The sequence below is a fragment of the Gymnogyps californianus genome, chromosome 1 (genome assembly GCF_018139145.2).
Source record: "Gymnogyps californianus isolate 813 chromosome 1, ASM1813914v2, whole genome shotgun sequence".
NCBI classification, from domain to species: Eukaryota; Metazoa; Chordata; class Aves; order Accipitriformes; family Cathartidae; genus Gymnogyps; species Gymnogyps californianus.
In genome coordinates, this window is record NC_059471.1 from 176,972,936 (window position 1) to 177,000,918 (window position 27,983).

The window sequence follows — 27,983 nt, forward strand, 5'->3', positions numbered from 1 at the left end:
TGACCTGATGAAATTGCAATGTTATTCTTTTGAGAAAAATCTCTTCTGATCTGGCTTTAACAATACATTGGAAAAAAATATTTTAAAACCTGCCCTTATATTACAATTCCTTTTAATGCCTGACTTAGCAGAATTCTTTCTTTTGACATAATTTTACAGCTGCAAATGGCCTGAGATGCAACAAGCAGAAACTATTCTGTTGTACTTTGGGATCTGAGAGAAACATTTTGATTTGAAAGTAAAAAATTTTAATGGACTTTCAAGGACATCTAAGGAATGTGATGCAGTCTAGCCATAATGAAATATTTCAGGGGGGGAATAATCTCACTTTCATTTTCTTTTTTTTTTTTTTTTAGTGAAATTTTAGAATGCTATAAACATTCAAAAATTTTGAATTTTCTCTCCAATGTAAAATCTCATATTTAACATTTCAGACTTTCCTCATTTGATGTGAATTTTACATCTGTACTTCCACCCTCTCTCTCTCCTCAAAATTAGAGTAACTGAAGCCTAAGAGATCTAACCAGAATTGCTGTCACTATCAAATCTACTGTCTTAAGAAATCTACTCTCTGTGTATGAAGTAGCTACAAGTTTTTTCAATGGTATTAATATCCTGACTGCATTAGATATGAAGATGGGAGGCATCTGCTCAAACGTTGGTGTCCACACAGAAGTTCGGTCACGCTGGTCTCCTTCATAATCAGTGGAGGCAAATGCGCACTTTCATGTCCTGTGATTCAGTTCTAAAGGAGACATCTTTACAGGTCAGATAAGTGGTAGCTTAAAATTGCCTGACTCTCTCTGTTGACCATAGTAGAAACAGGCTAGAAGGTAGGAATTCTGTGAGGACACGCTATAAAGGTGAGAGAATGTCTATTTTCTGGTGCCTCACTCAGCTTAAACAGAACAGAGCCCTTAAAATTCCCCAAATGGGGCTGCTCTCGGTAAGGAGGATATGCACATCTCCTGATGCCCAGAAAATTATAAAGACACAATAAGGAGTCAGTTGGTAATTTTGGGCACCTCCAAGCTCTGGTGACAGATGAGGAGGCTCTTTTAGGTTGTAGTTTTGGTGGGTTTGGGGACTGTAAGTCACATGTGGTGTCTAAGACCTCTGAATTTGGCCTCATGAACCTGGGAACCCAGGAAAAGTGGAGTTTATTAACTAAGAAGAAATAGAAAACACATAGGTACCAATTCAGAAAAATGAGCAAGTGCTAGATTTTCAACACAAGCTTATTTCCCACTAACTTTGATGAGATTTATTAGTCCTACAATAACAGGAACTTACCAGATGTAAGAAGACTTCCTTTAATAAGACCTCTTTGAGATAACTTCCAGCTTGATCAAGGATTTTATAACACTTCCCATTCAAAGATGATGTGTGCATGCACATTTTGGATACAGTAATTGTAATAACAGCTATGTAGCACTGTATATTTTCAAAGCATTTTAAAGCACATTTTCATAGTATTATATGTGGTTTCAAATGCCCTATCTCAGCACTTAAGAAACATACATCAAAGAGTTTAAAATCCTGCCGATCCTACCAGCTCTGTTTCCCCCTTTCTACATAATTAAGTTAATCTTTCAAGGCAAGTTGACACATGTAGTCAATTGGTTACAGGGATTTTTAAGATCATATTTCATATTCCTCTAACAGGCCAGTAACTATGGTGAAATCTAACTTGGGAAATTTTCTACCTGCACTGACAGTTCCTTATTATTAAATTCAAAGTACATATACGCTGATTGATTTCTGATTAAATCCTTGTCTTCTGGAATGCTCCGGATAATTTATCTAGACAGTTTCTTTTGCAGTCAAATATTAAGAGGGAATAATTCACTGTTACATGCAATTATTTGCAATAATAGTGATTTGATCAGTAATATTTCCAGGATTCCAGACACTGACAACATAAACTGCAATAAAAAGCTATTATAGTTCAGTTTGTTATAATTGTCCTCACATTTAGCTGCTTTCATGCATTATTAGTTGAGCTACAAAATTTATAGGCAGCTTGAGAAACAAACAGCTACCTAGTATGGAGCATGAAACCTGCTTTTAGTGACTGCTGACATCTTGATTGATGTGCTATTATGCTAAAAAAGTGGTATATAAACAGTTTACTGATGAATCTTTAATTGGGAGTTTGACCAAGGCCAACTAGATATTAAGGAGAAGGTCATGTGCAGAAAATTGGTTCACTGATAAATGGCACGATCATCTGCAGAATGAAATCAGGGACTTTGCATGACTGATTGCCAAAAGGGAGAATGCAGTAGGGGCTACAAAATAAAAGATTTAATATCATCACAGTGAGATGATGGTGGGTCAGATGCTGCTCCTGATGCACCACTTTGAATCTGGACTAACTTCTGAAATTGCTGAACCAGGTTGGGTTTCTGTTCCCGTGTTTTTCACTGTCACAGAGCTATGCTATTTCTACTCAACCCTTTCTGGAGGGCACATAGCTATCTGTGTTTATCGCCACTTGTTCCTGCATCCCTGTAGGAGAAGCATCCAAGGGAGATGAGCCAGGGGAGGTGGGAGGGATTGTGACTAGGACTGTTTGCTGACCCTTGGCTCACAGAACCATGATGAGCAAGCCTTTCCAGCTGGCACCAAGGGAACAGCTACGATGAAGGACAGATGTAGGACTGTTACATTCGGTGGAATTAGTCCAGGCTCCAGTAACTCAAGTGGCCTGTTGTTGACAATGGCATGGCTGTTGTTGCTGTGAGAAACCAACCACAGATTGGCAAGAGGGAAAGATTGCAGATTAAATATTTATGTCATGTGTATTTACCTTTTCATTAGGAAAGCAAACAAATTAATTGCCTATGGCATGGTCAGGTTAAAGATAAGATGATGTATTTTTTTATTGTTCCTAGTGAAAATATGGTCTCTCTTTAGATATACTCTTAAAACATCCTAAATAGAGGAACTAGCATGCTGTGGAAGTTGCAGAGGAGCCAGCAGCAATGGCATATTTTCAGCTATGTATATCTGCCAGGGAGGGATCCTATCTTCTAAACAGCAGCTCTTTCTCTCTGTCATTTGTTGCAGAGTGTACAAGAGCAATTCCCAAAGCTGTTGCACTGACAGAAGGAAACACTTGTTTCATTTCATGTTTTCCAGCTATGGTAATTGTGATAAGCTCCTTCCTCACAAATTTTCAGTATTAACTCACCATCTGTGGACATGCCTGTGCAATGGTACAAGCCTCTGATCTGATGTATGTACAGCTAGTGGTCTGAGTCTAAACTACAGGTCCCATCCTAGTCTTTCTGTGGGAGGTGGTAGATGTTTATGGAAAAGTTTTTGACTGTGGCACGAGTGACTGCCAAAACATGTGTGAACGGCTGTTATGTTAAATAGGTACTGATGATCACAGCAAGTGTTCTGCCCATGCCCCATTTTTCCCCAACCAGGCTATCTACTTGAGGAATCAGGATGCTCCTCCCAGGGGAAACACCGTAAATAACCAGCTGACTGAAGGTCAGCTCTACAAAAATGAATTACAGTTATTTGTGGGGCGTTTCTACACTCCTGTGCTAAGAACAGCTCATGTAAAAGTGCACCGCAGGTCCCACTTGTAGACACGTTCCCTCAGGTAGACCAAATCCTATTTTTCTGTTTCATTCCAATGTCTAGCATTGCTTTTGAAGGTCCTGATGGGTTCTTTCTTCTTCTTTACTTCTTTCTCAGTCTACCAAGTTGAGAAAATGAATAAACTTTTGAAGCCTGGGATTTATTTCCTCTTTCAGTGATTGTGGGTAAATCTCTGTTACAGTAGTCAAAACATGGAATGGGTTATTATATTTTCCCTGAGTTTTCTCCTTATTAACAATGTGGGTTGAAAATGTAAAAAATGTAAGAACTGCACAGAATATACAAACACATACAAGAACACTTACACACCCAAGACAGGAAGAACTTTAGAAAATTTAAACCTGTGCCTCATGGTGTTTTTATCCATGACTTAGACCAACTGTCCAAATTACATGTTTTGGAGAAACAGGAAATTCTGAAGAAGTGCTCCTTCGGTACTGCATGGTGGCAGCAAGCCTCTGAACTAAATCAGACTGCCCTATTTGCAGGTAACTTATTTAAAAAAAATTAATAGGACACTGAATTGAAAAAATGTTTTATTTTTCTGTATCAAGCGTGTGAGCCTTCCTTTCCCTCCTAACCTGGGAATTCCTTCTGTCTCCTCCGTGAGCTAGTTAGCACACATACGATAAGCAGCTCTCAAATCTAGCCTGAGGTTTAGAGTAAATTCATGCTGAAGATCAAAATGAAGCTTCTAATCAGATGAATGCCATTAATTCTAAATATTTCTGCTGGAATTTCATTGGCTTGGGTTGTGTCTAAGATAGGAATATTACCAAAGGTTGAATAAGGCTGTGTTTACTTTTTCTTTTGTACATTATTTGGTGTAATTATTAGTACTGTTCTTAGAAATTAGGAGTCCCTTTCTGAAACTAAAGTTTGGAAATAGCAACAACTGTTTGCAGTCTCCTATAAGTCACTCCAGCTGGTAATCTTAAAAATGGCAGTGTCATAGTCTTGGAAGTGCCTTGGGGAGAGCTGGGTAAGTTTTATTTTACCGACCTTCTCTGTTACACCAACCTGTCCACATGTGCCTGGTTTACAGGGACACCTGAGTACTTTCAATTTGGCTAGTTTGGTATATGAAGAGTTTCCAATGACTTGATGCATATATATCATCCAGATTTAGTTTAATAAACACTTTCATCATGCCAATACCTTCATGGAGAAATTTAGCAGGGACAGGGAGAAATGGAGCTTTCTCACATACACTGTCACCACTTTGAACTTCATTTCAAGCTTACTTCTGAGGTAAGCGTGTAAGAGAATATTAATTAATGATTCATAGACCAGCATCTCACTGCATGTCTGCATATCTTACAAGCCTGCCCTGAATACATTTGTTGGGCACTTCTAAATTACATGAACCTTTCCAGATTTACTTTGAATAAAAGAAAGATCTTAAGGTCCCTGTCACGAGCCGAATCTTGGATCTTGTAACAATGGATTTCAGAGCTTGTTTTATTGCTTCTCTATAAATTTACTACACCTAGTAGCTGCAGAACAATACAGCAGCAGTCTGCGCACACTGAGTGAGCTTACACACATGCAGGAGACACAGAGTCGGCATCACATTACCAAAATCAATGTGTTTATTCCTGGCTCAGCAAGATTCTTAAGCACATGCCCCATTGAAACCTCTGTGTCATCACATTGACTTCAAAAGAATTGCGCAGTCACCGTCTTAGACGGTCTGACATTGCCAGCTAGGTTACTTTTTTTGGCTTACTCTCCCATTTCCCCAGTTTTATGACATTGGGTTTGTTTCTAGTCTCAATTCTAACAGCATGAAACTCCATTGCGTTGTACTAAGTTATTCTGTTATTACACCAGTGCGGCTGCATTCATAATCAGGTCTTGTATGGTGATGATCAGCCACTGAAGGAGTACAAGCCTGAATCAGCTTATATTTTTGGAAGAGTGTCATTGATACTAGCTAGCATTGCAGGCAGCCTAGATCTCAATGAAATGAGGGAAAGATGTCTTTGCCTGTGCAGGCTGTTGCTGCTCTGTCACCTAGATGGGTGTGTGTGTACCACACTAAGTCTTCTCTAATGGCCTACTGCCTCCCTAGTGCACCTTGTAAATGCACATTCAACTGATAAATGTTCTTCTTTTGCTCTTGCATGTGGCTTGCCTTATTGCCCTCTATTATCTTTCATGGGCCTAAATTTTCAAATGGGCTGCTTCTGATCTCCATGTGCATCCGTTGATATATATAAATCTTATATGACGCTATCTTGCATGAGCCAATTTTATGCATTGTCATTTCTGCAGCCAAAAGACCCTAAAATGTTTTAATATCTGGCTCTATTTACACAGAATTTTGGCTCATTTTGCTTTCATAAGGGAAGTTTTCCACCTACCCTATATTCTTTCCTTGGAAAGTGCAAGAAACTCATGTGCCAAACCAGTTATGGCAATGTCACATTGTGGCCTTTTAGCCTCTTGCAATGTGCATATTTCAATAACAATGAACTGTAGAAAACAAATACAGTCATGTTTTCACTTAGTACTATTATCAGATAAGTAAAATAAGAAAAATACTTTAACTCAACCAGTACAGGTAGTGACTTTCTATTTTCCTGTTCTGGTTATCCGATGCGGTCATGGATTTGTGACAATGAGTAATGTAATATACCAGCAGTCACTCCTTCTAGGGTGTTGTCGTGGTTTATCCCCAGCCAGCAGCCAAGCACCACGCAGCTGCTTCCTCCCTCCAGCCCTGCTCCCAGTGGGGATGGGGAGGAGAATCAGGGAAAAAAGGCAAAACTCCTGGGTTGAGATAAGAGCAGTTTAATAACTAAAGTAAAATATAATACTAACAATAATAATAGAGAAATATAATAACAATAATAATAATTGTAATGAAAAGGAATATAACAAAAAAAAGGAAGAGAAAAAAAAAAAGAAAGAAAACCCACCAGTGATGCACAATGCAATTGCTCACCACCCACTGACCGATGCCCAAGCAGCGATCCGCCCCTCCTGGCCAACTCCCCCAGTTTATATACTGAGCATGACGTTCTATGGTATGGAATATCCTTTGGCTAGTTCGGGTCAGCTGTCCTGGCTCTGCTCCCTCCCAGCTTCTTGCACACCTGCTTGCTGGCAGAGCATGGGAAACTGAAAAGTCCTTACTTAGGATAAGCGCTACTTAGCAACAACTAAAACATCAGTGTGTTATCAACATTATTCTCACCCTAAATCCAAAACAGCACTGTACCAGCTACTAAGAAGAAAATTAACTCTATCGCGGCTGAAACCAGGACAGGTATGCACAGGTCTATCTACAAGTGCACAAAAACCTACCCAGCTTTCTTCATCCTCAGTTTCTAACATCTGAGTATTTGGATCATTAGCCAGTAGTAAATAAAAAGGGATTTAATAATAGACATTTGAGTACTTTTTCTGGTCATATCCAGCATTATTTTTCGTACATTTGAAATAAACTGTTAATGAATATGAAGCTGTGAAACTTAGATTTTCACACTGTTGCTCATCACTTCATATCTGAAGCATTATATCACTTGATAGCATGCTAGTAGTCGAAATGTTTAATGAAATCCCTACAAGCGACATGGGGAATAAAACTGTCTTTATCTTTCAAACATAGACCTAGCTAGTCTAGCATTGCTCAGCGAGCAAAACTCCATCTCAGCTGGCTGACACATACTTCAGTTGGGAACATAAGTGTCCATAACCCTGTTTTAAGAAAACAATATTTCTTGCTTCCCAACTTCTTGCTATCCATAATTTCAGAACCTAGCTTTTAGAATATGTTCCCAGGCTATAATGTGTATCTGTTCCCCAGGATGCCTGTTGAGATTCAGCTGAAATTTCATGGCTGAAATCTGAAAAAAAAGTGAATAATACATAAATAACTATTTTTTGTTTCAGAGAACCTCCCATCTTGGCATTGCAATTATCTGTAGCTGAAGGATTATCTGTTTCCTACTCATTTATCTTATGAATAAACTGCAATAAACTTATGAACAAGAAAGGCCTCAGAATAAGGAGACTTGTGTAATGACAACTGTTCAACAAGCCCTCTTAATCTTGGTAGTGATTTAAACCCATGTAACATGGAGAATTTTCTGAATCCCAGAAAATTTTTAAAGATTGGGCCAAAAAAGAAAGCTGTAACTGGCAGTGTGGGTACTTTAAGAGCTGCACTAGGACATTATATAATCAAAGAAACAGTAGATGAAATGTTAATCAAGTGAAAAAATTTCCAGAAAGCTATGACAGCAAGGCATGAGCTCTGGAAGCACTAATATAAAGTTTGCTATAAATCCCATACAGAAATGGTGATTAAAGCCCAAGAGTGTCGGATGAAATATTGTGTACAAACTGAGATTTCTACTGTTTTTATTTTCCATAAAGCTAAAGAGCTTTGTCACATTCCCACATTCATATGTTTCCTACAGGGAGCCTGGGCAAACAGCCCTCACCGGACCAGTCCTGTGTTCTCCTTCTCTCTCCCTCTATCGAGTATCCTCAGTTCCCACTGCAGGAGGTGCTCAGTATTTCACAGGACTGAGCCTGAAAAGCTCCATATATTTGGTTCTGCTTGAGCTCCAGCCACTCTTTTTATTATTATTATTTTTATTTTTTTTAATAGAAATATATTGGTGCCAGCTGTGCAAAATGGAAAAATCCCCCACCCTTACTTTGTCTCATTCTGTGTCTGATTTCTTCTGGAGAGAAGCTCTTGTATTTAGTGAGCGTGTGGCCAGGCCATTTGTCTGAAGGCCAGTTTTTGTTCTGGGTTGGCAGTATAGTATTTTTGTGAGCTTCCCCCCGCTATCACTGCAGCTGCACCTGGCAAGAGGAAGCAACCCACAATCTAAAAAGCTCATCAGAACAATAATGTCTGCTTCTCTCTTGACAGGTTAATTAATTGCATGCCATTATATTTTGCGTGTGGTTTTGGATGGTTTTGATACTTTTCTTTGAAGTGCGTTTCCCAGTAGGGTTTGAAGAGGCTGGTGCATTGTCTGCCTGTCTGTCACTTCAGATGGCGCTTGACGCAGAAAGAAGAGATGGAGAGGAAAAGAAAGAGAGAGAGAGTATGTTGGGGTGTTACAGTTAGAAAATCTTACCCACAAGGAACTGGGATAAATCATGGTTATGGCTGACTGGAAAACAAAAATTTTGTTTCTTGAAATTTTGGGGGTTTGAAGTCTGTTGCAGAAGCCCTTTGGAAGGCAAGGAAAGGTGGACTCCACATCAGTCCAAGGCTGTAGTTTGGGGCACGCATTGACACCTTAGAGACTTCAACATGGTCTTTCACCTCCCCTGTGAGCATCCTAACCCCCAGCTACTGGCTTGTTTGGTGGGAAACCTCTTTTGCGGGAGGGAGACAGGGGAGAGCAGAAATTAAATTCTCTCCTGGAGAGACTGGAATTCCCAATGAAAATTTTGCGAACAGTTTTTCTGTGAATAACTGCAGCTTTTCACCTCTTGGATTGCATTATTTTAGAAATTAAAGTACCAGCATGCAAATGACGTGCTAGAACTAAGGGAGTTGACCAGACATTATGATTTTTCAAACTGGAACATTTCCAGAGGTTGTATAACACCTCTTTATGTCCTCCCACCCAAAAATATATTGAGACTTATGGGAGGAAGAAGTTTGACAGTTTTCAGTGTTCTTGGAAGATCCACTGCCACAGAAAGTTTTAAAAGACGTAAGTGCCATATGCATGTATTAGGACTGTCTTGGATAAACAGGGTAACATATCAATGTCCATATTCAGCATAAAGGAAGATATTATTAGAAATGTGTTATTCATATGGAAGTGTGTAGGTTTGGAGGGCATCTGTCATATGGCCTGAGGCAGGAGCTTTGTCTCCACACAAGAATTTGTCAATGAAAGACCCTGCATGCCATGCACTATACCGTCCTTCCAATGCTCTCAGTAATGTGCAAATGTGCTGGAGTTGCTAATGGCTGTTATCAGGCACTGCTTTTGTGTCCCGCTGTATGTGGTACCAGTGTACAAAGCGTGCCCTGGCATTGAGGGTGCAACTTCACATGGATGAGGCAGGTGCAAGCGGGCATATTTGGACCAAGAGAAAAAAGCAAACCAAAGCACAACGGACTTACCCAAACACCCTAACTTATAACTAGAGAAATGAGAGGACTGGAGGTCTGGGAAGCAACCAGACTCCCTGCGAGATATGGGAGACAGGTTATTTCTATCTGAACTTCAATGATTCTCATTTCTGTTTTATGCGAAGAAGCTAGAAATAGTCCTTTGTTTGGCACTGGGACATCTGGAGCAGTGTTGTGGCCTGGGGCCTGCCGGCCCTTGCCATGGTGAGATGGAATTGAGCTCAGGATCAGGAAACTCTAGAGACACCTGGGATCCAAAATCCCAGCCCACACAGTACAGATGGTATCATGGATCATTCTGGAGTACTTGAGCTGGGTGTATGAAAAATATTCTGTACAGGTGAGTTTATTATTAATTTTAATTTAGCAAATAACATCTCTTTTCATTGTTTTCCTCTTCTGGATTTGCAGAGAGGAGTCACTACTGCTGTTGTGAGATAAGATGACTGTAGTTTCTTGCAATGCTAAAACTCCCCTTTGTAGCAACATTCTTCCATTTGTTGAGTGGACATGCTGCTCTCAACCTTGGTACCTCATATGAGTCCTGCATCATGCTCATCTGACACCAGTCACTCCCTGTCTCTCCCTAGGGCCCAAATTCATAATTGCACTAAGAGACATGCACCAAAGGTGCCTGTTATAAAACTGCAGGTCAAACACGATGATGTATAAGCAATCTGTATTTGAACTGGAAATAGCATATATTATAAACATATTTATAAACATAGCATACATGGTAAACCCTGCTCATGAATGACATTTTTTTGAGCTGTTCATGTGTTGAGGGCACAGGAAATCCCTGACTGGCTGGGATAACATTTACATTATAGCATATCCTTTACTAAAGGAAGAAGCAGCCTCTTATTCCTAAAAGGGAGCAGAAAGAAGACCTCTCTCTGCCATGTGCTGCAAACCAGAAAGAACCCTCTGGTGCATTTAAGTTTACGTCTGTTTCCCCCAGTCTTCCAGGTTTGTCACATACAGTCTCTGAATGTGTCTCTGCTCTTGCTTGACAAAGTAATCCTGCACACTGCAAGTGATAACTTTATATTAGGCTATTTTAGTGAGCATCATGTCTCCTAGTAGCTTCAGTCCAAAAACCACCCTCCCCCCCCCAAAACACCCCACCAACCCCTATTTGAATAAAGGTTGATGTTTTAATGCAGCTATTAGAATTCTGAACATCTTAAGGGACAGAGTCCTAATGGTTAAGAATAATTTGTGAGTAACAGTGTTTTTGTTAGGAATTAGGCAGCTGTAAAGAACACAGTCGCCAGTAACATCCTGCTAATTTTTTGGTTTTGTTTTCAGTTTCCCCAAGAGTTACCAGGGCAAATTTCATTAGACACCAGAGAAATGGGCTTTCATTCAAATCCTGAAGAAGCAAACCATCTGGAAAATTTGTGGTGAAATGGCTTGTCTTCATATTCCACATCTCAAACTACAGAATAGTAAGAGAGGAGTGAGTAGGTGAACTGATGAAAAAGAGCTGAAGAAACAAGGTGAAAATGAAGGCTGAGCCTGCCACTAGACTTCTCTGCTTGTATGCTGTTAAATAAAGTTGTTTTTCTTGGCATGCATCATTTTGTCAAGATGTTGTATGACTGACAGTGATATGCAAACAAAGAAAATTTATTACCCTTCAAATCAGGACTGCAAAGCCCTAAATAAAAACCACAGAGTTCCCCAAAGCCCAGTTTGCTACTTCATAAACACCACCAGTGACCAACCTCTGCTGGTATGTCACATGCATATTTCAGCAGCAGCAACACTTGTAATACCATGTACAAGTAACCTGCTCCTTATTTAAGAGAAATATGCAGACAGATGTAACCAGTCTTGAAAGGAATGTGCCAGCAGTGAATATCCCATGTAGACCTTAAACTGGAAATGGAAACTGCGAAATGTGCCTCCGTGCAGCATTGCGTGCCACTCCTTTGCAGATTACATTCACAAACAGTCTCTAGTGAGCATAGTCTGCCTGGTAGTGGCAGCAGTGGCAATTCATTCTCCCGGAGTTCCCACTCTGTGCGTAATCAGCAGCAAGATCTCAAGTCATGTCAAAGACCCCCTTTACTGCATGATTTCCCGACTCTGGTCTTCGCCGCAGAAACTCTCTCTAGAGAATTGCGTTCTCTTAATGCAAAGTTTCCACTGCATGCTACAAACGTTGCCTTTCATTGCTGTGAGGATTGTTGTAAAGATACCAGCCCAAACTGTAACCAACGCAGGGTTATTTTCCTTCAGATAGCCCAAAAACCTAGGTGCACAGGGAAAGAACTGCCGAGCCAACTCAATGGCATGTTGACTCTGACGCATAAATGATAATATAAGTATTGATATTCCTGGCTGCTTTACTGCAGATGAATTTTAGCCATCCAGGACATCCAAATGTTTATAGTATATATTTCTTCCCATGCCCCTTTGTGTGGAGAATTTAATCAAAAAGATCCTGGAATGGGTCCACGGTGTATATTCTACTATTGATTTTTCATAAGTAAGCTATTAATGTAAGTTAAAAAAAAATAAATGGGGTTTAGAATCACAAGGAAAAGGATAAAGATATTTATTTTCTGAATAACTGTTATACCTCTGGAAGAGACAAGAGTTGTCATAAAAAGTAAAAGTACAGCAGACAGACAGTAGCTTTCCCTGGCAAGTTGGGAAGGCTGCTTCTGAAGCCTGCTGGATTGGGATGAATGCTTTTGTCCATCTCAGCACCTGGTTCTGAAGAAATACATGCTACAGTGGATTGACAGGTTTGACACAGCAGTTCATTCCTCGGTTCTCCTGAGGTCACAAGCAAGAACCATATGGTTCCCCTCTGCTGCTAGCAAGCTCCCTCTCATCAATAACAAGCTCTTGGATAAAGAAATCTTCAGCAGGATGATGGTCTGTGCACAACGTCGCTGGTATTTGTCATTGTGCTAATTAGTCCAGCCCTGAGTATAAGGATTAGTGTCAGTCCCTAGGGCAAACTGGTGATAAAGCTCCAAGAGAATGTTTAAGCTAAATAATGTTGGCAATGCGGATGCTATTAAATAGGAATGCATTTGAAATGATGCTGTATGCAACTTCAATGCTAATGCTTGCAATGCCAATAGATTAGAACATAATCTATGTATTAAATAAATGTGTAAATTGGATTTGGAAATATTCATGGAGACAGAGGGCTGGAGGAGCCTCTTGGGTCTTTGAGTCCAATTCTCTGTTATCACAGACCCAGTGTCATATAATCCCTCTCATAAACTTGTGTAATCTTTTTCCTATGCTTAAGCATGCTTCTCCCAGGACCTAGAGGAGGCACTTGAACTATCTTTCATCTCAGTTCAAGTGTCTGCTTTGAACAGGGCAGGAATGAAATCTGAACGTCACAGTTGTCTGAGTATCCTAATAACTGTCGTACTGGTGGCTTTTCTCTTTTGCGTGTTCCCTTTCTCAGTTCAATTGAACTGTCACTTCTGCATCCGTGGAGACAGGGGTAAATGGAATTTTAGTGTATTAAAAACTGCAAGTAAGCTACATATAGTTTTTTACCTATCTTTAGGAAAACCTTCAACAAGATTCTGGGCAACTGGTCAACCAATGCAATTTTTTTGCACCATGGAGCCAAAAGATAGATCTGAAAAATTATGTGTATGTATGAACTAGTGTTGTCTGGGGTGATGTGCTCGGTTCCTGAGAGTCCGGATAAGCCTAGCTGACTACTGTTGCAATGAATAATTCACTGTCTCTAAATTTAGCTTTGATCTATGTGATTGTGTTGTGAGCTTGAAACATACTCACATACATCATGCACAGGAGCTTTAACAGCCTTACCCTTCCCCCTCTCATAAAAACGCCCTTCTGACCTCAAACTCTTCTCCAAGTGCATCACTCTTTCAGCTGTACCAGAGTGTTAGGGTTCATCGATTTAGGTATCTCAAAGATTTTTTTTTTAAATCTTAAAAGACTTTTCAGAGGCCTCTGTGAGATCATGGAGGAATTCCAAGGACACTGTCTTGTCTGACCTAGGAAAAGGTTAAAACTGAGATACCGTTTTTATTTTATACACTATCCAGTGATTTGACTATAGAAAGGCATAAATCTTCCTCTGAAGAGGAACTGTTTTAATTTTATTAGACGGTAGATTTGTTTAATTAAGGTCAGCATTTATCCTATGCTCCCTTCCGCTTTCCTGGCATCTAGCTGATGCAGGGGAGGAAGCCTTCAGCCTCATAGTGAGGCCAGGTTTAGAGGAGGAAATAATATCTTTCATTAGACCAGTAATTCAGTTGGAAAAAGCAGATGAGTTTGCAGGCATGTGTGCCCTTCAGATTAAAATATAAAAGTCACAGAAACCACACAGGGAGAGTATACTGGCATAAAAATCCTGATGAGGTTGTGAGTGGAAGCAGAAAAGATACCTGAGAGTGGCTGGACCAGGAGACCATGGGGTGGCATCAGCACTGGAGCAGAAAGAAGAAGTTGCTTTTGGAGATGAGAAACAGGAAGCTGGTTGTGATTTATGTCAGAGAAGAAGGGCTTGAAGATTCTCCAGAAATGTGGAGGGAGGTAGAAAGATACAGAGATTGAGACTAGGAGGAAAACAGGGTTGTCTGAGCAAACAGCCTGGGACAAAGAGCTGGGGTAGCATGTGAAGTGAAGGCTGAGGCTGGAGGAGGACCCTGGAAGAGGGGAGGTGCATCAGCTCTGGAGAGAGAGCTGTATATGAAAATAAGGAGTGATTGGAGATACAGGACATGGATATACAAATAAGGTAAGAACAAGTTGCTCAGAAGAAGAGAGGAGGAAAGTCTGGGATCCAACTGTAAACCTGAGAAGTAGAGCTGGGGTTGAGAAAGGGAGTAAAGGACACGGAAGAGACAATACCAGGGCAGGTGCAGACTGGAGCCTGAAATGCAGAAAGGAGCAAGCTATGGACACATGGGGAAAAAAGTCTGTACTCCCTAGAGGCTTTTCATGTCAGAACCAGGGAGCTTGAGACTGCTGAGTCTCCGCACTGTGTGCTCTACCATGAGTCAGTTAAACTATTCCTGTTGTTGGCTACCCTGATAGTGCAAATGGCAGAGGAGTTTTGTCTACTGGATTGCAACTGTGGCAGTTCCTGTGACAAGCCATAGGATGAAGTTTCTGGGTTCATTATTTGCTTTTATTTAATCTAGATTACTCCACAAAACCTGCTGCATTGGAAGCTCATCATTAAGACTACCATACCAAGCAACTAAGATTTAGGCAATGCCATAGTCTAAGTAGCCTATTCATTATGTTTTTGCTTTCCGGTAACTAAGTTGCAATCATGAAACAAGGGTGCCAGTTAATATCAACTGTATTGTATTCCTGTGGTGTAGGTATGAAAAATGAAACCAATGCTGCTTAATCAGTATAAAGAAGAAAGAGCTTCCAGTCAAAAGAGACCTGGTAATCAGGTGTTTGAAGGCTCTGCATACACTTTTGAGTATCTTGGAAATGGATCCATCCCTTCAATTTTTAAGAAGTAGTTTGGTAATTTCTATTCCAGGACTTGCAGTAGAAGTCTTATTATGTTGTACAGGAAAGACACAGGCCTGGAAAACTTGTAAATAATTCCAGTTTGTTTTGATTAGACTTGGGATGGCAAAAAAAGGTTATATGGTTTTGTTATAAGGCTCCTCTGGTGAAAGCTAAGATGGGCTCTATTACAAATCTTAATGGATGTCAAGCCTCAAAATCTTAAAGTTTTCTAAATTTGCTCAAGTGTAATTTTAAATTAGGCCATCAGACTTGTTTTGAGTGAGAGAAAAAGTAGACATAAATGAGCCTGAGTGCTTAAGTGAGACAGAGATGATAGGGCTGAAAATGTTTCTGTAATTTTAATGGACATGAGATTTATGTGCTAGGCAAACTACATTATAATAGAATTTTCATGAATTTGTCGTCTTAAGAATTTCTCTCTTTTCTCCATTTGTCTGCATGGGTGTGAAAGTCTATTAATAATAAATAGTATTATACTGAAGATTTTTTTTCCAGTTTTGACCCATTGAGCCAAATGAAACCTTTTCATGACAAATGAAGTGCAGAAAGAAAGATACTGCCTGTGTAGTATTTCAAGTTGCCAGGTCCCAGAGCTTAATCTCTGCGGTAATGGTGTGAACAGTGGGTAGTCTAGGGAAGGGAAACAAAGCATGTAGAGAGGCTAATTCGACTCAGCATGCAAATTTGGGATTTGCTGAAATGGGTCCTTCACAATCTGCCTTCTTCAGCCCTTCAGAGAATTTTAGTTTCTTTTTGGAAGGTGCTCTTTTAGTAATAAGAAGCCTCTGAATGTCTGATACCAGACCCAGAATATAGACTGAAAATTCCTCTTTTTCTCACCTTTGCCTTGACTCCAGGAAGAACATCCATTGCATTTTTGCAGCCGCTAGAAATATTTTGCCTGTTTGAGTGCATAGATTTATAGCAATGTTTAATGAATGAGTGACAGTGGTTTGCTTATCAGGCTGTGTAACCATGCAGACCTTTTCAATAAAACAAAGTCAAAGTGAGCCTTGCTGATGCCTTTTTAAAAAATGATTGCTAGAATATAAATGCCAAGTCTAGTTAGAAAAATCAGCACAGCTGGCTGTACCTAAAACCTTGCTGCTATAGTCACAGTTCAGAAAGATCACAAGTGAAACAAGCTTGATAAATTCAAGCGGATGGGAAAAAGAAGCTTCTGGAGGTAGCATAATTGCTTTTCAAGTAGTTCTGCTGAATCTTCAGGAGGAAAAAACAGGCAGAGGGATATATGTTGTGTGTCGGTATGACATGTTTGACTTAGCTGCTCAATTGGATAACAAAGTCAGATGATTTTGATTTGCCTAGTGGGAAACGGCAGTGCTTATTTAGGAAATTAGTAATTTTCTTGGATGTGAGGCAACCAGGGATGGGTACAAGCAAATGTCCTGGGCAGCAGATCAGTCCTGTCCTGGGGACTCCCACTGCATGAAGTGTGGCCCCGCCACTGAAATGCATTGTCACATCTTCTTTCCAGTTGCTCAGCAGAGACAAAGTTTTCCATGCTGAGCAGCAGAACATGTGTCTATATCAGGGTAGGTTTGTAAATCAGTTTTGAATCCTTTGGGAAGATATATGACACTTAAATGCAATTAAAATACAGCATAATTTGTCACTCTGGTTTTCTTTATGATCTGCTTTAAAATGTAGATGTGCCTAAGATTTGTTGAGTCAGATATGTATCTGGGTCAAACTGGTGTCAGACTGCTCATTTACCTGACAGCTGAGTTACAGTGACTTAATTGTGGACCTGGATTTCTGAATATGAAAAGAGGCATTCATAACCTTTTTATTTGTGCTCCAGCTGGTAATGAAAGACAACTGCTTTCTAAAACTATAACAAATAGGAAAAGAATGAGCAAGCAAGAGAACATTTGTGTTCCCTCTACTATGTACAGATGGTAGGCACTCTAAGCTGTAAATATGCCCGCACTATAAATCTATGCATAGCATATTACTTATAGGCTGTTCTTAAACAGTATATCAATAAAAATGTATTGATATATAGATTTTTTCATTCATATATGACTATGCATAGAATTGTAGCAGCAGAATGTTAACCGTTAAATTGAATGCCAAACAATGTTAAGAGGAGAGAGTACAAATGAGGAAGAACTGTACTGGGGATTTGAAAAGAGTAGACTTATCTTTCACAGGATGAAAACGAAAATATTGGCAAGAACTCTACCAACTGTGGCTTGATGTTCGTTGAGAAATTATAATGGCCAGAGTTTCCCAATAAGGATGCTAAGGTTGGGCTGTTGAATCTTTATGTAGACATTTAAAAAACATTTCAATGCTGACATTCCACCTTATCCCCCAGAAGGAGGATGAGTTACAGATTTTTAGAGACATTAAATTGGTCTTAGTGCCTGATACTTCATGTATCACGTTTTTGTTTTTCCCTTGAAGATTTATTTAAAATGCTGTGTTTGTACCCATTCCTTAATCTTTGGAGAGTGATAATGTGAGAGATTATGATTTATGAGTGATGAAGCAAACTGATAGTATATTTGCCTTGAGTTTATATTTTAAATGCCAGTAGTTTGGTTAGTAGCTACCGATGGTATTTGGTTTCTTACTCAGTATACGCAGATGTAATGCACTGAAAATGCATCACACCATAAAAACGTATGTGACTTTTCCTTTTTTTTTGCATGAAATGATAATTTTCCAAAGGGAGCTTATAGCTACAGTAGAATAGCAACTTTGAGAAATGGTCGTGAAGAGACTGATGATCTGTTTGGTGAGATATTTGGGTTTGTGTAAAATGAACATTAATATTTAAATTTCACCCCACAGAACATTAAACCATGCAGAGAGATAAGGTCATCACAAGAGCTCATTCTGAAATCACATTATGATTTTAGCAGTCTCCTGAGGACAATCTGTCAAATCTAAACCCAGAGACAACTCTCTTTAAAGCTGGAAGTGGTATCTAATTCTGTGATTTCATTCCAATGTTAGTTGCTACTCATTAGAGTAAAGCATGCCATGTACTTTACAAATGCAGTTTCTTTTTCTGCTTAAGTAACATCCATAGTTGAGTCATATTTTCATTGAACACCCATATCCCTCAAATTTATTGGAATTTTTATGGGATTTTTTTTTTTAAGACTTTGGTTTTATATGACTAAGCAGCTATAAAACTAGATTAAAAAATCAGCATCGCAAGTTAGTTGTAAGTGGTTGGAAACAGTACGTGACATTGGCTTTGTTTCTGTCTGACTGGGTCTCACTCCTACAGGACTAGGGGATTCCACAAAGTAACTAGGGGTTTGAATTCCTGGAAGAATAAAAAAGACTTGTGGAGAATATTATGGGACAAATATATGGAAGATTTACAGGAACAAAGACTTTTCTTTCCTGAGCCTTGAGAGAAAAAAAGGTCAATATCAGATTATAATGTTTATGATGGGAATATTTAATTTTGGTATAACCACTTATAACTGTCTTATTCTAAGAAATAGTGTTGATCAATGAGTCTTAGAGTACATATGAAGAAAAACTGTAAAATACAGTTTTGTAATTAATATATCTGACTAAATTTTTGCAGTCAATGAGATTGGATGCATTTAATGCATAGATTATCTTACTTCTTGTGGTCAGAGGGTTAGTAGGAGGAAGAAACTGAATCAGTTATTTTTTCAAATAGTATGTATCATATTCTGAACTATGAAAAGTTGAGTCTTAAACTAACAGATGTGAACAGACGCCACTGGAAGTAATTTTTAAATCTCCGAAGTATGGAAATTTATTTTTGATTTTTCAAAATAAGTATGATAATAAAAAAAAAAATACTGTTTTCCTTTTAAATATTTTGCTATCCAACAGCAAAGTTACTCCGTTTTGAGGGTTCCCTTCAGCATGAATGATCTGGTGGGAAAGCAAAGAACTCATGACTGTGGAAACTCCCTCACTCTTGTTTTGGACAGGAAAACTTAAGTCATTCAGTAAGCTCTTATCTTTTGTAATGAAAGCAGGATTTTGGTTTCAATAGTGAGCAAGCCATCAAAGCTGGTTTCTTTAGGAAATAAAACACAATCTTTTTTCTGTGACGGTCTCCCTATAGTTGTATTTTTAGTCTACTAAGTGTGGTGGGGAGGATTATTGTTTTTTTAAAATTCCAGCAACATGCATGTATCAAGTCTCATAATGTGCCTGTGAAGGTATTTATTTAAAGCGACATTGTCATCTTTCTTCTTTAAAGGCAGTTCTGTACCTGCATTAGAGAATATTAAATGTTGTATTTCCAAGGGCTTATTAAATATTCAGTAGTTTTCTTTTTCTGTAGTCAAGTGTGTCAAGGGCAAGCCTTCTAAGTCCTGGAATGAAACTCAAATGAACTAAGTGAACCTTAAAAGCTGCTATTGAATACTCACGTTAGAAAATATACATTACACAGTGAGGGGAGTTGAAGGAGGAGGTGTTGAGATCCAGCCCCAGAACAAATTGTATCCAGACGGGATACAGACTCTTTCTGGGAAAATACTGAAATATTGTGAGAGATTTTATTCAAAACTTAACTATGAAACAAGAAGTAAGGGTGACTGTGACTACCAAAAATTAGCTGTGCATTAACCTCTTCACTGACTATAACCTGTCCATCTTGGAATACTAAATAATGTGTAAAAATAGCCTGTTTTAAGGGTGTGGGATGGACAGACAAAGCTTATCTGGAATATGGAGTAGTATGAGTCTGATTTTATGAATATGAATAACACACCTGAGTGTGAGGATCAATTTCTAGCTCTGTTGCTGTTTTATTTGGGCTGTGTCTAAGCTGATAAACCTTAGAATGACTGAAGTCAGGCCCTGGCTCCGTCACAGGACAACCACAAGTTGTGCAACCAGTCCCACGTCTGGGTTTGCATTGGAAAGGAAACTTGGGCAGGTGGGTTAGATGTGAGCCACAGCGTCCTCTGACCAGATGCCTTTTCCTATTGTGAAATCCAGACATGGCCTACGAGGCTGTTGTCAGATCATTTGCAGCCACAATTTTTAAAGTGACCTTAATTTCTTCAAGGCACTTTAGGAGCTATGTGCAAGGTAAAACATGACATTGGACAAACAGAAGATCTGATAATCCACAGAATGCTCAATCTGCAGTCCTAGAATTGGTTGTTATTTTTGAAATTGCTTTAAACTCTGAGCAAACCAGTTCCCCATGGGACACTGAATTCAAAATAGGAATCATAAAGTTTTCTACTTCCAACAAGTTATCTGCAGGCATCTGACACTCACTTTAGATTTATGTGCTTCGTTAAAAATCAAGTTGTAGATGATTAATCCACTTACTGTGAACATTAGTAGGACTCAGCAACAGAGCTTGGCTGGTGATCCCATCAACTAGAGAAGCTGGGAGCTGGAATCTGTACCAACGTAGTCTGAAATGTGATGCCGACACACATGAACAAAATTGGGTGCACACTGCCTTCAGAATGTGAGCAGAGGGAATCAGCAGCCTACTGACAGCTTTAACTACTTAATGAGGAACATTCTGCATGCTGTGTATTACATACTGAACATTTTTGTAACTTTTAACTGTTCTTTTCTGGCAAAAATGGACTGAACTTTTTATTAATTCAATTTGTATTAATTTCAATTTTGAAAAAGGCTGGTTTGGTGGCCCTGGAGTGTCTGTACAACCATTCTCTCACTTTGAAAAGTGTTGTCCCTCAGGGGAAAAAAAAGAAAACCTAAATGAAGAAAGATAATTTTATCATCTCATCCATTGAAACAAACAAGAAACAACTATTATTTTAAAACTTCCAAGAAATGAGAAAAGGATCCTGATTATTTGGATCTTATTTGAAAATTTTGCTTGGACTTTTTTTCCAAAGAGTTTCAAGCCATGTGCTTGGGCCACAATCTTTGGTTTAAAAAAGTGGGTCGATGAAGATGTTTGGCTGTATACCAAGGCTGAATTTGTCTTGCAACTAGTCAAAACCTAAGTTTTCAGAACTTCGCACAGTGAAAGGTTGCTAATGATTCAAACAAAAATTGTCTCTCGCTGTGACCTTTCTGAAATGATGATCAGGCTAACTCCTTTTAGATTTGTGTGCTTCATAAAAAAAAAAAAAACCAAACCAAATTTGTGTGTGGTACCCCAGTTATTGTGAACATTAGCAGGACTGAGGAATAGGACTCAGTTGGTCCCATCCACCAGAGAATCTGGGAGTTTGGATCTGTACCGACTTTGTCTGAAATGTGGTGCTTGCTCACATGAACAAAAATGGATAAGTTTCTAGAGGCTCATTACCTTCAAAATGAGAGAAGATAGAATTAGGATGAAGCAGAAGGAAAGCATAAAGTGAGGATAGCACATGACTTCATTTCTATCATTACAACTGTTTGTGAAAAACATGCTAGAGTCTTTTCAACGCATTACCTAGTATTATGTAATATAATAATAGGAAATATCTTTGTTAATGTAAAGTAAATCCCTAAGCATTTTTCTTTGACTGATAAAGGGTTTCTTTTTGCATTGGCCATTGAATTTTCTTCTTGCATGTTCTCTGAACCTTCTCATTATTGCAATAACATTGTAGGTCTTCTTGTGTATGAGGTTTCATCATGCTAGGTGCTGTGCAAGCTCTGTCCAGAATGTCCTGATCCAAGGAGTTTACAGTTTAAAACAAAACAAAATAAGAGATAAACAGAATGAGTGTCTTTCTTTGCTCAAAATCAGTGATGTATATGCTATTATATGCATGGTGAAATGTGTACATCTCGTTGTTTTACATTGCTATGAATGGAAATTGCGGAATTATCAAGAAATCTGTCACCACATTAATAGTTTTTTCTTGCCTTTTTTTGTTCTAATGTCTGAAAGATGATTGCCTTTAGGATAACAGAGTAGGATACTCAGCTGATTTTGGAAATGACTGAATGTCTTTTTCCTTTAGGGATAATAAAGTGCCATTGAATGTAGGTGCACAGTTAAAAATTTCCATCTGCTTTGCCAAGTGCCGAGTGCCAAGTGCACTGTAGCCTTTCACAGTGTCAATGTTGAGCAAAACAGTAATAAATAGCTTGTCAGGCAGTTCTACCTGTAGTTAATCTCTTGGTATTTGGCATTTTTTTAGAAAGGATCTGAAGTAAAATGGACTCTCTTTCTGAAATACAGCCCAGAAACAGCTGCTAATTATTTACATACTATTAGTTTCAGTGCACTGTTGAATGCACAGTTAATCCTTATTACATCTGAGTTGTTGGTAAATTTTAGTTTGGCTACATTGAATGTAATTTTCTGTTCTTTTCAGACAAAAAATGTTCACAGTTGTCTGAAGTCACCAAAGTGTTGCTGTTAAAGAGGTTGTCCAATATTTTATCTATTAAAAGTTCCCACCCAGATTGCACACTACAGTGCTGACTTAGCTTCAGTGATCCTCAGCCTCCACAGATTTGTTTGCTTTTTCCCTCCTTCACTGTGTAGAAAGATGCTGGAGGATGCTCTAGGAGCCTCCCAAGGGTCATTCTTAGCCCACCAGTGGCTTAGAGTCCGATAAATTCTCTGTCCATGTTATGGAGAGGTTTTGCAAAGATCTGCTGAGATTAATTCACTTAGGTTATATAAATCTGGTTGTATTTGCTGACTCTAGTTGCCTCACACAAGATGGAGGCTTTTTTGTGCATGTTGGTGTCAGCTGCCAGGAATAAACGAGCTATGAACGTGCAGCAATTTTGTAGTTAAGGCAAAGGCAGAAAAGCCTATTCGGTAAAAATCAGCCAGACAGCGTAAGATTGTTTGCTTAGCTCGTGACTAGAAGTTCAGCCTGGATGATAACTGTTCAGTTCAGTCCCTGAGTCAGTCGTTTCTGAAAGATAACAGATTTAGAGCGTTTGTAATTGAGGGGCTTGGTGTAATAACTTTGTTTCATTGATTGAGGAAAGGAAGCCGTAAACAAGCTGCAAATCTCTGATATAGGTAGATATATGGGGGTTTTTGATAGATAGATATATCTTGTGAGTCTGAATATAATAAATATGCCAGGCCTGTATTGCAAATTTAGACTTGTTTCTCAGAATAAAAGCAATTCTCTCTACTGGTTGTAGGGGCAATATTCTGCTGTCTAACTAATGTTCTGTGCTAGAAAAATGCAACCATTCACTACTGTACCAGCCCAAATGAAGTCCTGTGGCACACAATACTAAATCTGAGTGCTAATACTAAATTTGGTGATTGATACCCAAAGTACATAAAATCAGTTTTGCCGCGATGTTGCAGCCTGGATTAAAGTGACCTAACAGAGGCATTCTTGCTTATAGCTTCTGTTCTGTCTCCCTTGTAACTCGATTTTTTCAATGAGATTCAAGATTTTAGCGTGGTAGGATACCAGCATCCTGCTGCCACATTTTCTCTTGCCTGTACCACTGGAACCTGGACTGTAAGCTGCCCTTTCCAGTAGAGTGGTAGTAGAGAATATGGTATTTTTTAATCCTTGCTGGGCTTCTTTAAGGTACTCAGTTTCAGGTGGGAATTAACAGATTAAAAGAGTGGTACCCTGAGTGATTTTTGAGTAGTATTAAGGGAAACATAAAATATATTAAGTTTATTTACTAAAATAAATAATATTAAAAAGGATGAAGAGCCTGCCTCAAGCTCTGAGGTCCCTATCATATATTTTTGTTTTACTAGCAAAAAACAGTTTAAAATTATAAAAATCCAAAGCCAAAAGAGTTAGTCATTTACTGCCATTTTGAAAGAAATATGTTTCTTTCTTCATATTACGCGATGGTAAAATGTCAAGCTGCTAGATATGTGAGGAAGCACATAGGCACTAGATATTTTCAAAAACCTGTTTAGGCATCTTTTTGTCTCTTTGGGCCCCTAACACCTTTGAAAAACTTCAAGTCTTCAGAGAGTTTTTTCCAGGATAATACTGGCTATAAAAGTCTATTAAGCTGAAAATCCAGAATAACAAACGCATTGATAACGTTATAAATCCTGGTTGAGGGAGTGTCCTGGTTTCAACAGGGATAGAGTTAATTTTCTTCTTAGTAGCTGGTACAGTGCTGTGTTTTGGATTTAGGGTGAGAATAATGTTGATAGCACGCTGATGTTTTAGTTGTTGCGAAGTAGTGCTTATCCTAAGTAAGTAAAGGATTTTTCAGTTTCCCATGCTCTGCCAGCAAGCAGGTGTGCAAGAAGCTGGGAGGGAGCAGAGCCGGGGCAGCTGACCTGAACTAGCCAAAGGGGTATTCCATACCATGGAACGTCATGCCCAGTATATAAACAGGGGGGAGCTGGCCGGGAGGGGCGGATCGCTGCTCAGGCATCGGTCAGTGAGTGGTGAGCAATTGCATTGTGCATCACTTGTCTTTTCTTGGGTTTTATTTATCTTTTTTTTGTTATATTACTTTTCATTACAATTATTGTTATTTTATTATTGTTATTCTTAGTTACTATTATATTTTATTTTACTTTAGTTATTAAGCTCTTCTTATCTCAACCCACGAGTTTTACCTTTTTTTTTCCCTCCTCCTCACCCCACTGGGAGGGGGGAGGGGGAAGCGGCTGTGTGGTGCTTAGTTGCTGGCTGGGGTTAAACCACAACAAGGAGGGATTTAAACACATCATCTATTCATGTACCACGCCATTGCTGTTGGAGTGCTAACATGGCGGTAATGTATTGTCACTTAAAAGAAGTTAACCATTGTAGCAAAGGAAACTGCCCTCAAAACACCTTTTCATTTGGCATGTTTTACTGGGTGTAAGAAAGTTTATCTCCCCCTCCAGCTGTTAGTTAGAAAGTTTATCTCCCCCTCAGTGTTAATTTTTATGAGATCTTGTCCTGGACATTCTCTTTTCTTCAATGCTTGACTGTGATGACTGAGTTGAAGATCAAGCAGTCAATGTTTTTTAAGTCCTTAACAATTCTCTGTGAGGGCTGTCTCCAGGTTATTTAACTGTATTTTATCTATTCATGTGCCTCTACCAGAACTGAATTTGTATTTCCCTATTTGTTCAGATTGTCCTGGATCTGTAACTTTGATAGCAGGATTGTGGATCCTAACATACTGGCAAAGCTCTGCCACCACAGTGAGAGAGGTTCTGCTAGGTTTACTCTTAGTCCTGCCTAAGAGTATGAGTGATGGATGACTGCGAACATAACAGGCTGTGCAACCGACTCTACCTGTAACATGGAAGGCATTTTCTGTCAGTAAATATCCTGTGTTTGTGAGTCATTGAAAATCCAAAGGAAACCCAGTGTTTGGATCTGTTCCTAGGACCCTCTGAGGTGCCCTTCAGGCCAGGTGTGAATTCCCAAACCATAATCTCAAGACCATTAGGGTCAGCCCCATTTTCCACTATGTGAGAGGTGCACAGCCTTAAATCTTGCTGTGGCTGGGGTGTATGGGGGCTGTTTGTAAGGTACCTTGACAACTGAATGGAATTCAGATGATTTAGCACAGATTAAAGATTTTGTTGCCACTTTCTGAATGAGTTGCAGCCTGTCATGGTATTCATGACCAAGACTTTTCCTGCTCCCAGACTCCTGGCCTACGTGTGAGAGCTGTCTGCTGCTCTCCTCTGGCCTAGATGCAAAGTTTTATGCACACGAATTTGTGAATCATTTGGGGATGAATCAGTAAAAGATTTATAATGTTCACTGATATTGTTAATATTAATGTGAAGAGCTGTGTGGTTCTGATGTCTCTTTTCCCTTTTTTTTGTTTCAGTTCATCGCCTTTGCCTCTCTATTCTTCATCCTAGTTTCAATCACAACCTTTTGCCTGGAAACGCATGAGGCTTTCAATACTATTATAAACAAAACTGAGCAGGTCATCAACGGGACAGAAACTGTACTACAGTATGAAATTGAGACAGATCCTGCCCTGACATACGTGGAAGGAGTCTGTGTGGTATGGTTTACATTTGAATTTTTAGTACGTGTTGTTTTTTCCCCCAACAAACTTGAATTCATCAAAAACCTCTTGAATATTATTGACTTTGTGGCCATCCTACCCTTTTACCTAGAAGTGGGCCTGAGCGGGCTCTCCTCCAAAGCTGCTAAGGACGTGCTTGGTTTCCTCAGGGTGGTAAGGTTCGTGAGGATCCTGCGAATCTTCAAGCTCACCCGGCACTTTGTGGGCCTCAGGGTGCTGGGCCACACTCTACGAGCCAGCACCAATGAATTTTTGCTGCTGATAATATTCCTGGCACTCGGTGTTTTGATATTTGCCACCATGATCTACTACGCAGAGCGAGTGGGAGCCCAGCCTAATGACCCATCAGCGAGTGAGCACACACAGTTCAAAAATATCCCTATCGGCTTCTGGTGGGCTGTAGTCACCATGACCACCCTGGGATACGGGGATATGTATCCACGGACTTGGTCAGGCATGCTGGTGGGAGCCCTGTGTGCACTGGCGGGGGTGCTCACCATAGCCATGCCCGTGCCTGTGATAGTTAACAATTTTGGGATGTACTACTCACTGGCCATGGCAAAGCAGAAACTGCCGAGGAAGCGGAAGAAGCACATCCCTCCTGCTCCTCAAGCCGGCTCGCCCACCTTCTGCAAGACAGACTTGAACATGGCCTGCAATAGCACACAGGGTGACATCTGCCTGGGCAAGGACAACCAGTTGATGGAGCACAACAGATCATCAGGTAGGAGCCCACTGGAAATGCATGTCCTCTGAAAACACTTTATAGACCAGTATGTTTGGTAGGGGTCAGAAAGCAGCCAGTCTTTCTGCCAGGAGAAGACGTAGCTCCCACCCTTCTCCCCTCCAGTGTTTGCGTGTGTCAGTCTCATAGAGGACAAAATAGGTATAGCAATGTTCCCAAACCTCTATGTAGCTGGTCTATACAGTTTTGCTTGCTCTGTTGAGAATGCTTTCCTGCTGATGATATCAACCTTTTCTTTTGCCTGTTGTTTGTTGCGTCGTATGGATGTTTCTTGTTTTTCTGCATGACTGTGACTATTTGAGCAGCCACCGTGTCCCACCCTGTTGGACTCCATGGTGTTTTGCCTCAGTGTCTGTCTCTTGTGTCAGCTTTGCCTGTGCCACATCGTGGCCTGTTAAGCAAGATCCTACAAAGAAGCAGTCATTTAAAAGGAGCAGGTGCTTTACATCAAAAGCCCAGCACTCAAAGGAAATAAGAAGAAATTCTCTTTCTAGCTTTCTTTCCATTTGGCATTCTGCTTCCCTGGCTAGAAGAACCTCCTTCGTCTGTGTTAGATGAGACATTGCATGATATTTACTATTAAATGAATGATAATAGCATAGCTGATGTAAAGTTTGTCAAGCAAAATGAAAATGACAGCCCCTAGCAACATCGTCGTTACTAGTGTTGATTTTTATGATTTATATTACCTTATTTGTTAGAGTTCCAAATGATGGATAAGGAGTATTTTGTGCTAATCGCTGTGAAAATGCATATCAAATGACAGCCTCTGCTCCTCCAAGCCACTGCCCCATATTCCATATCTCTTCAAATTAAGGAGTAAATTTTGTCCCTCAGTATAATTAAAACAAATTTTTTAGCAGCAAGGATTTTTTTGTTTGTTTCTTGAATGTATTTATTCTTAAGCCAAGCACAATCTGATTACAAAGCTCACTTACCAGTCATTAGACTCCTGTTGGAAAGCTGTTAAAGAATAATAAGAGCAAACCCACCCATGACTGGTGTCATTCAGGAATTGAAATTTATTTTTTAAAAAGAAGAGTCTGGAAAATTGGTCTCTGAACAATATCC

At 39.5% G+C, this 27,983-nt stretch overlaps 1 protein-coding gene across 1 annotated transcript in view; it reads left to right on the forward strand.

Annotated features, from left to right (window-relative positions):
• Positions 1-27,983, forward strand: part of KCNC2 (potassium voltage-gated channel subfamily C member 2) — a 105,828-nt gene that overhangs the window by 71,505 nt on the left and 6,340 nt on the right. Inside the window, exon 3 of the mRNA XM_050901696.1 lies at positions 25,961-26,891. Coding sequence (XP_050757653.1) covers positions 25,961-26,891 — 931 coding nt within the window. The remainder of the gene's footprint in view (positions 1-25,960; positions 26,892-27,983) is intronic.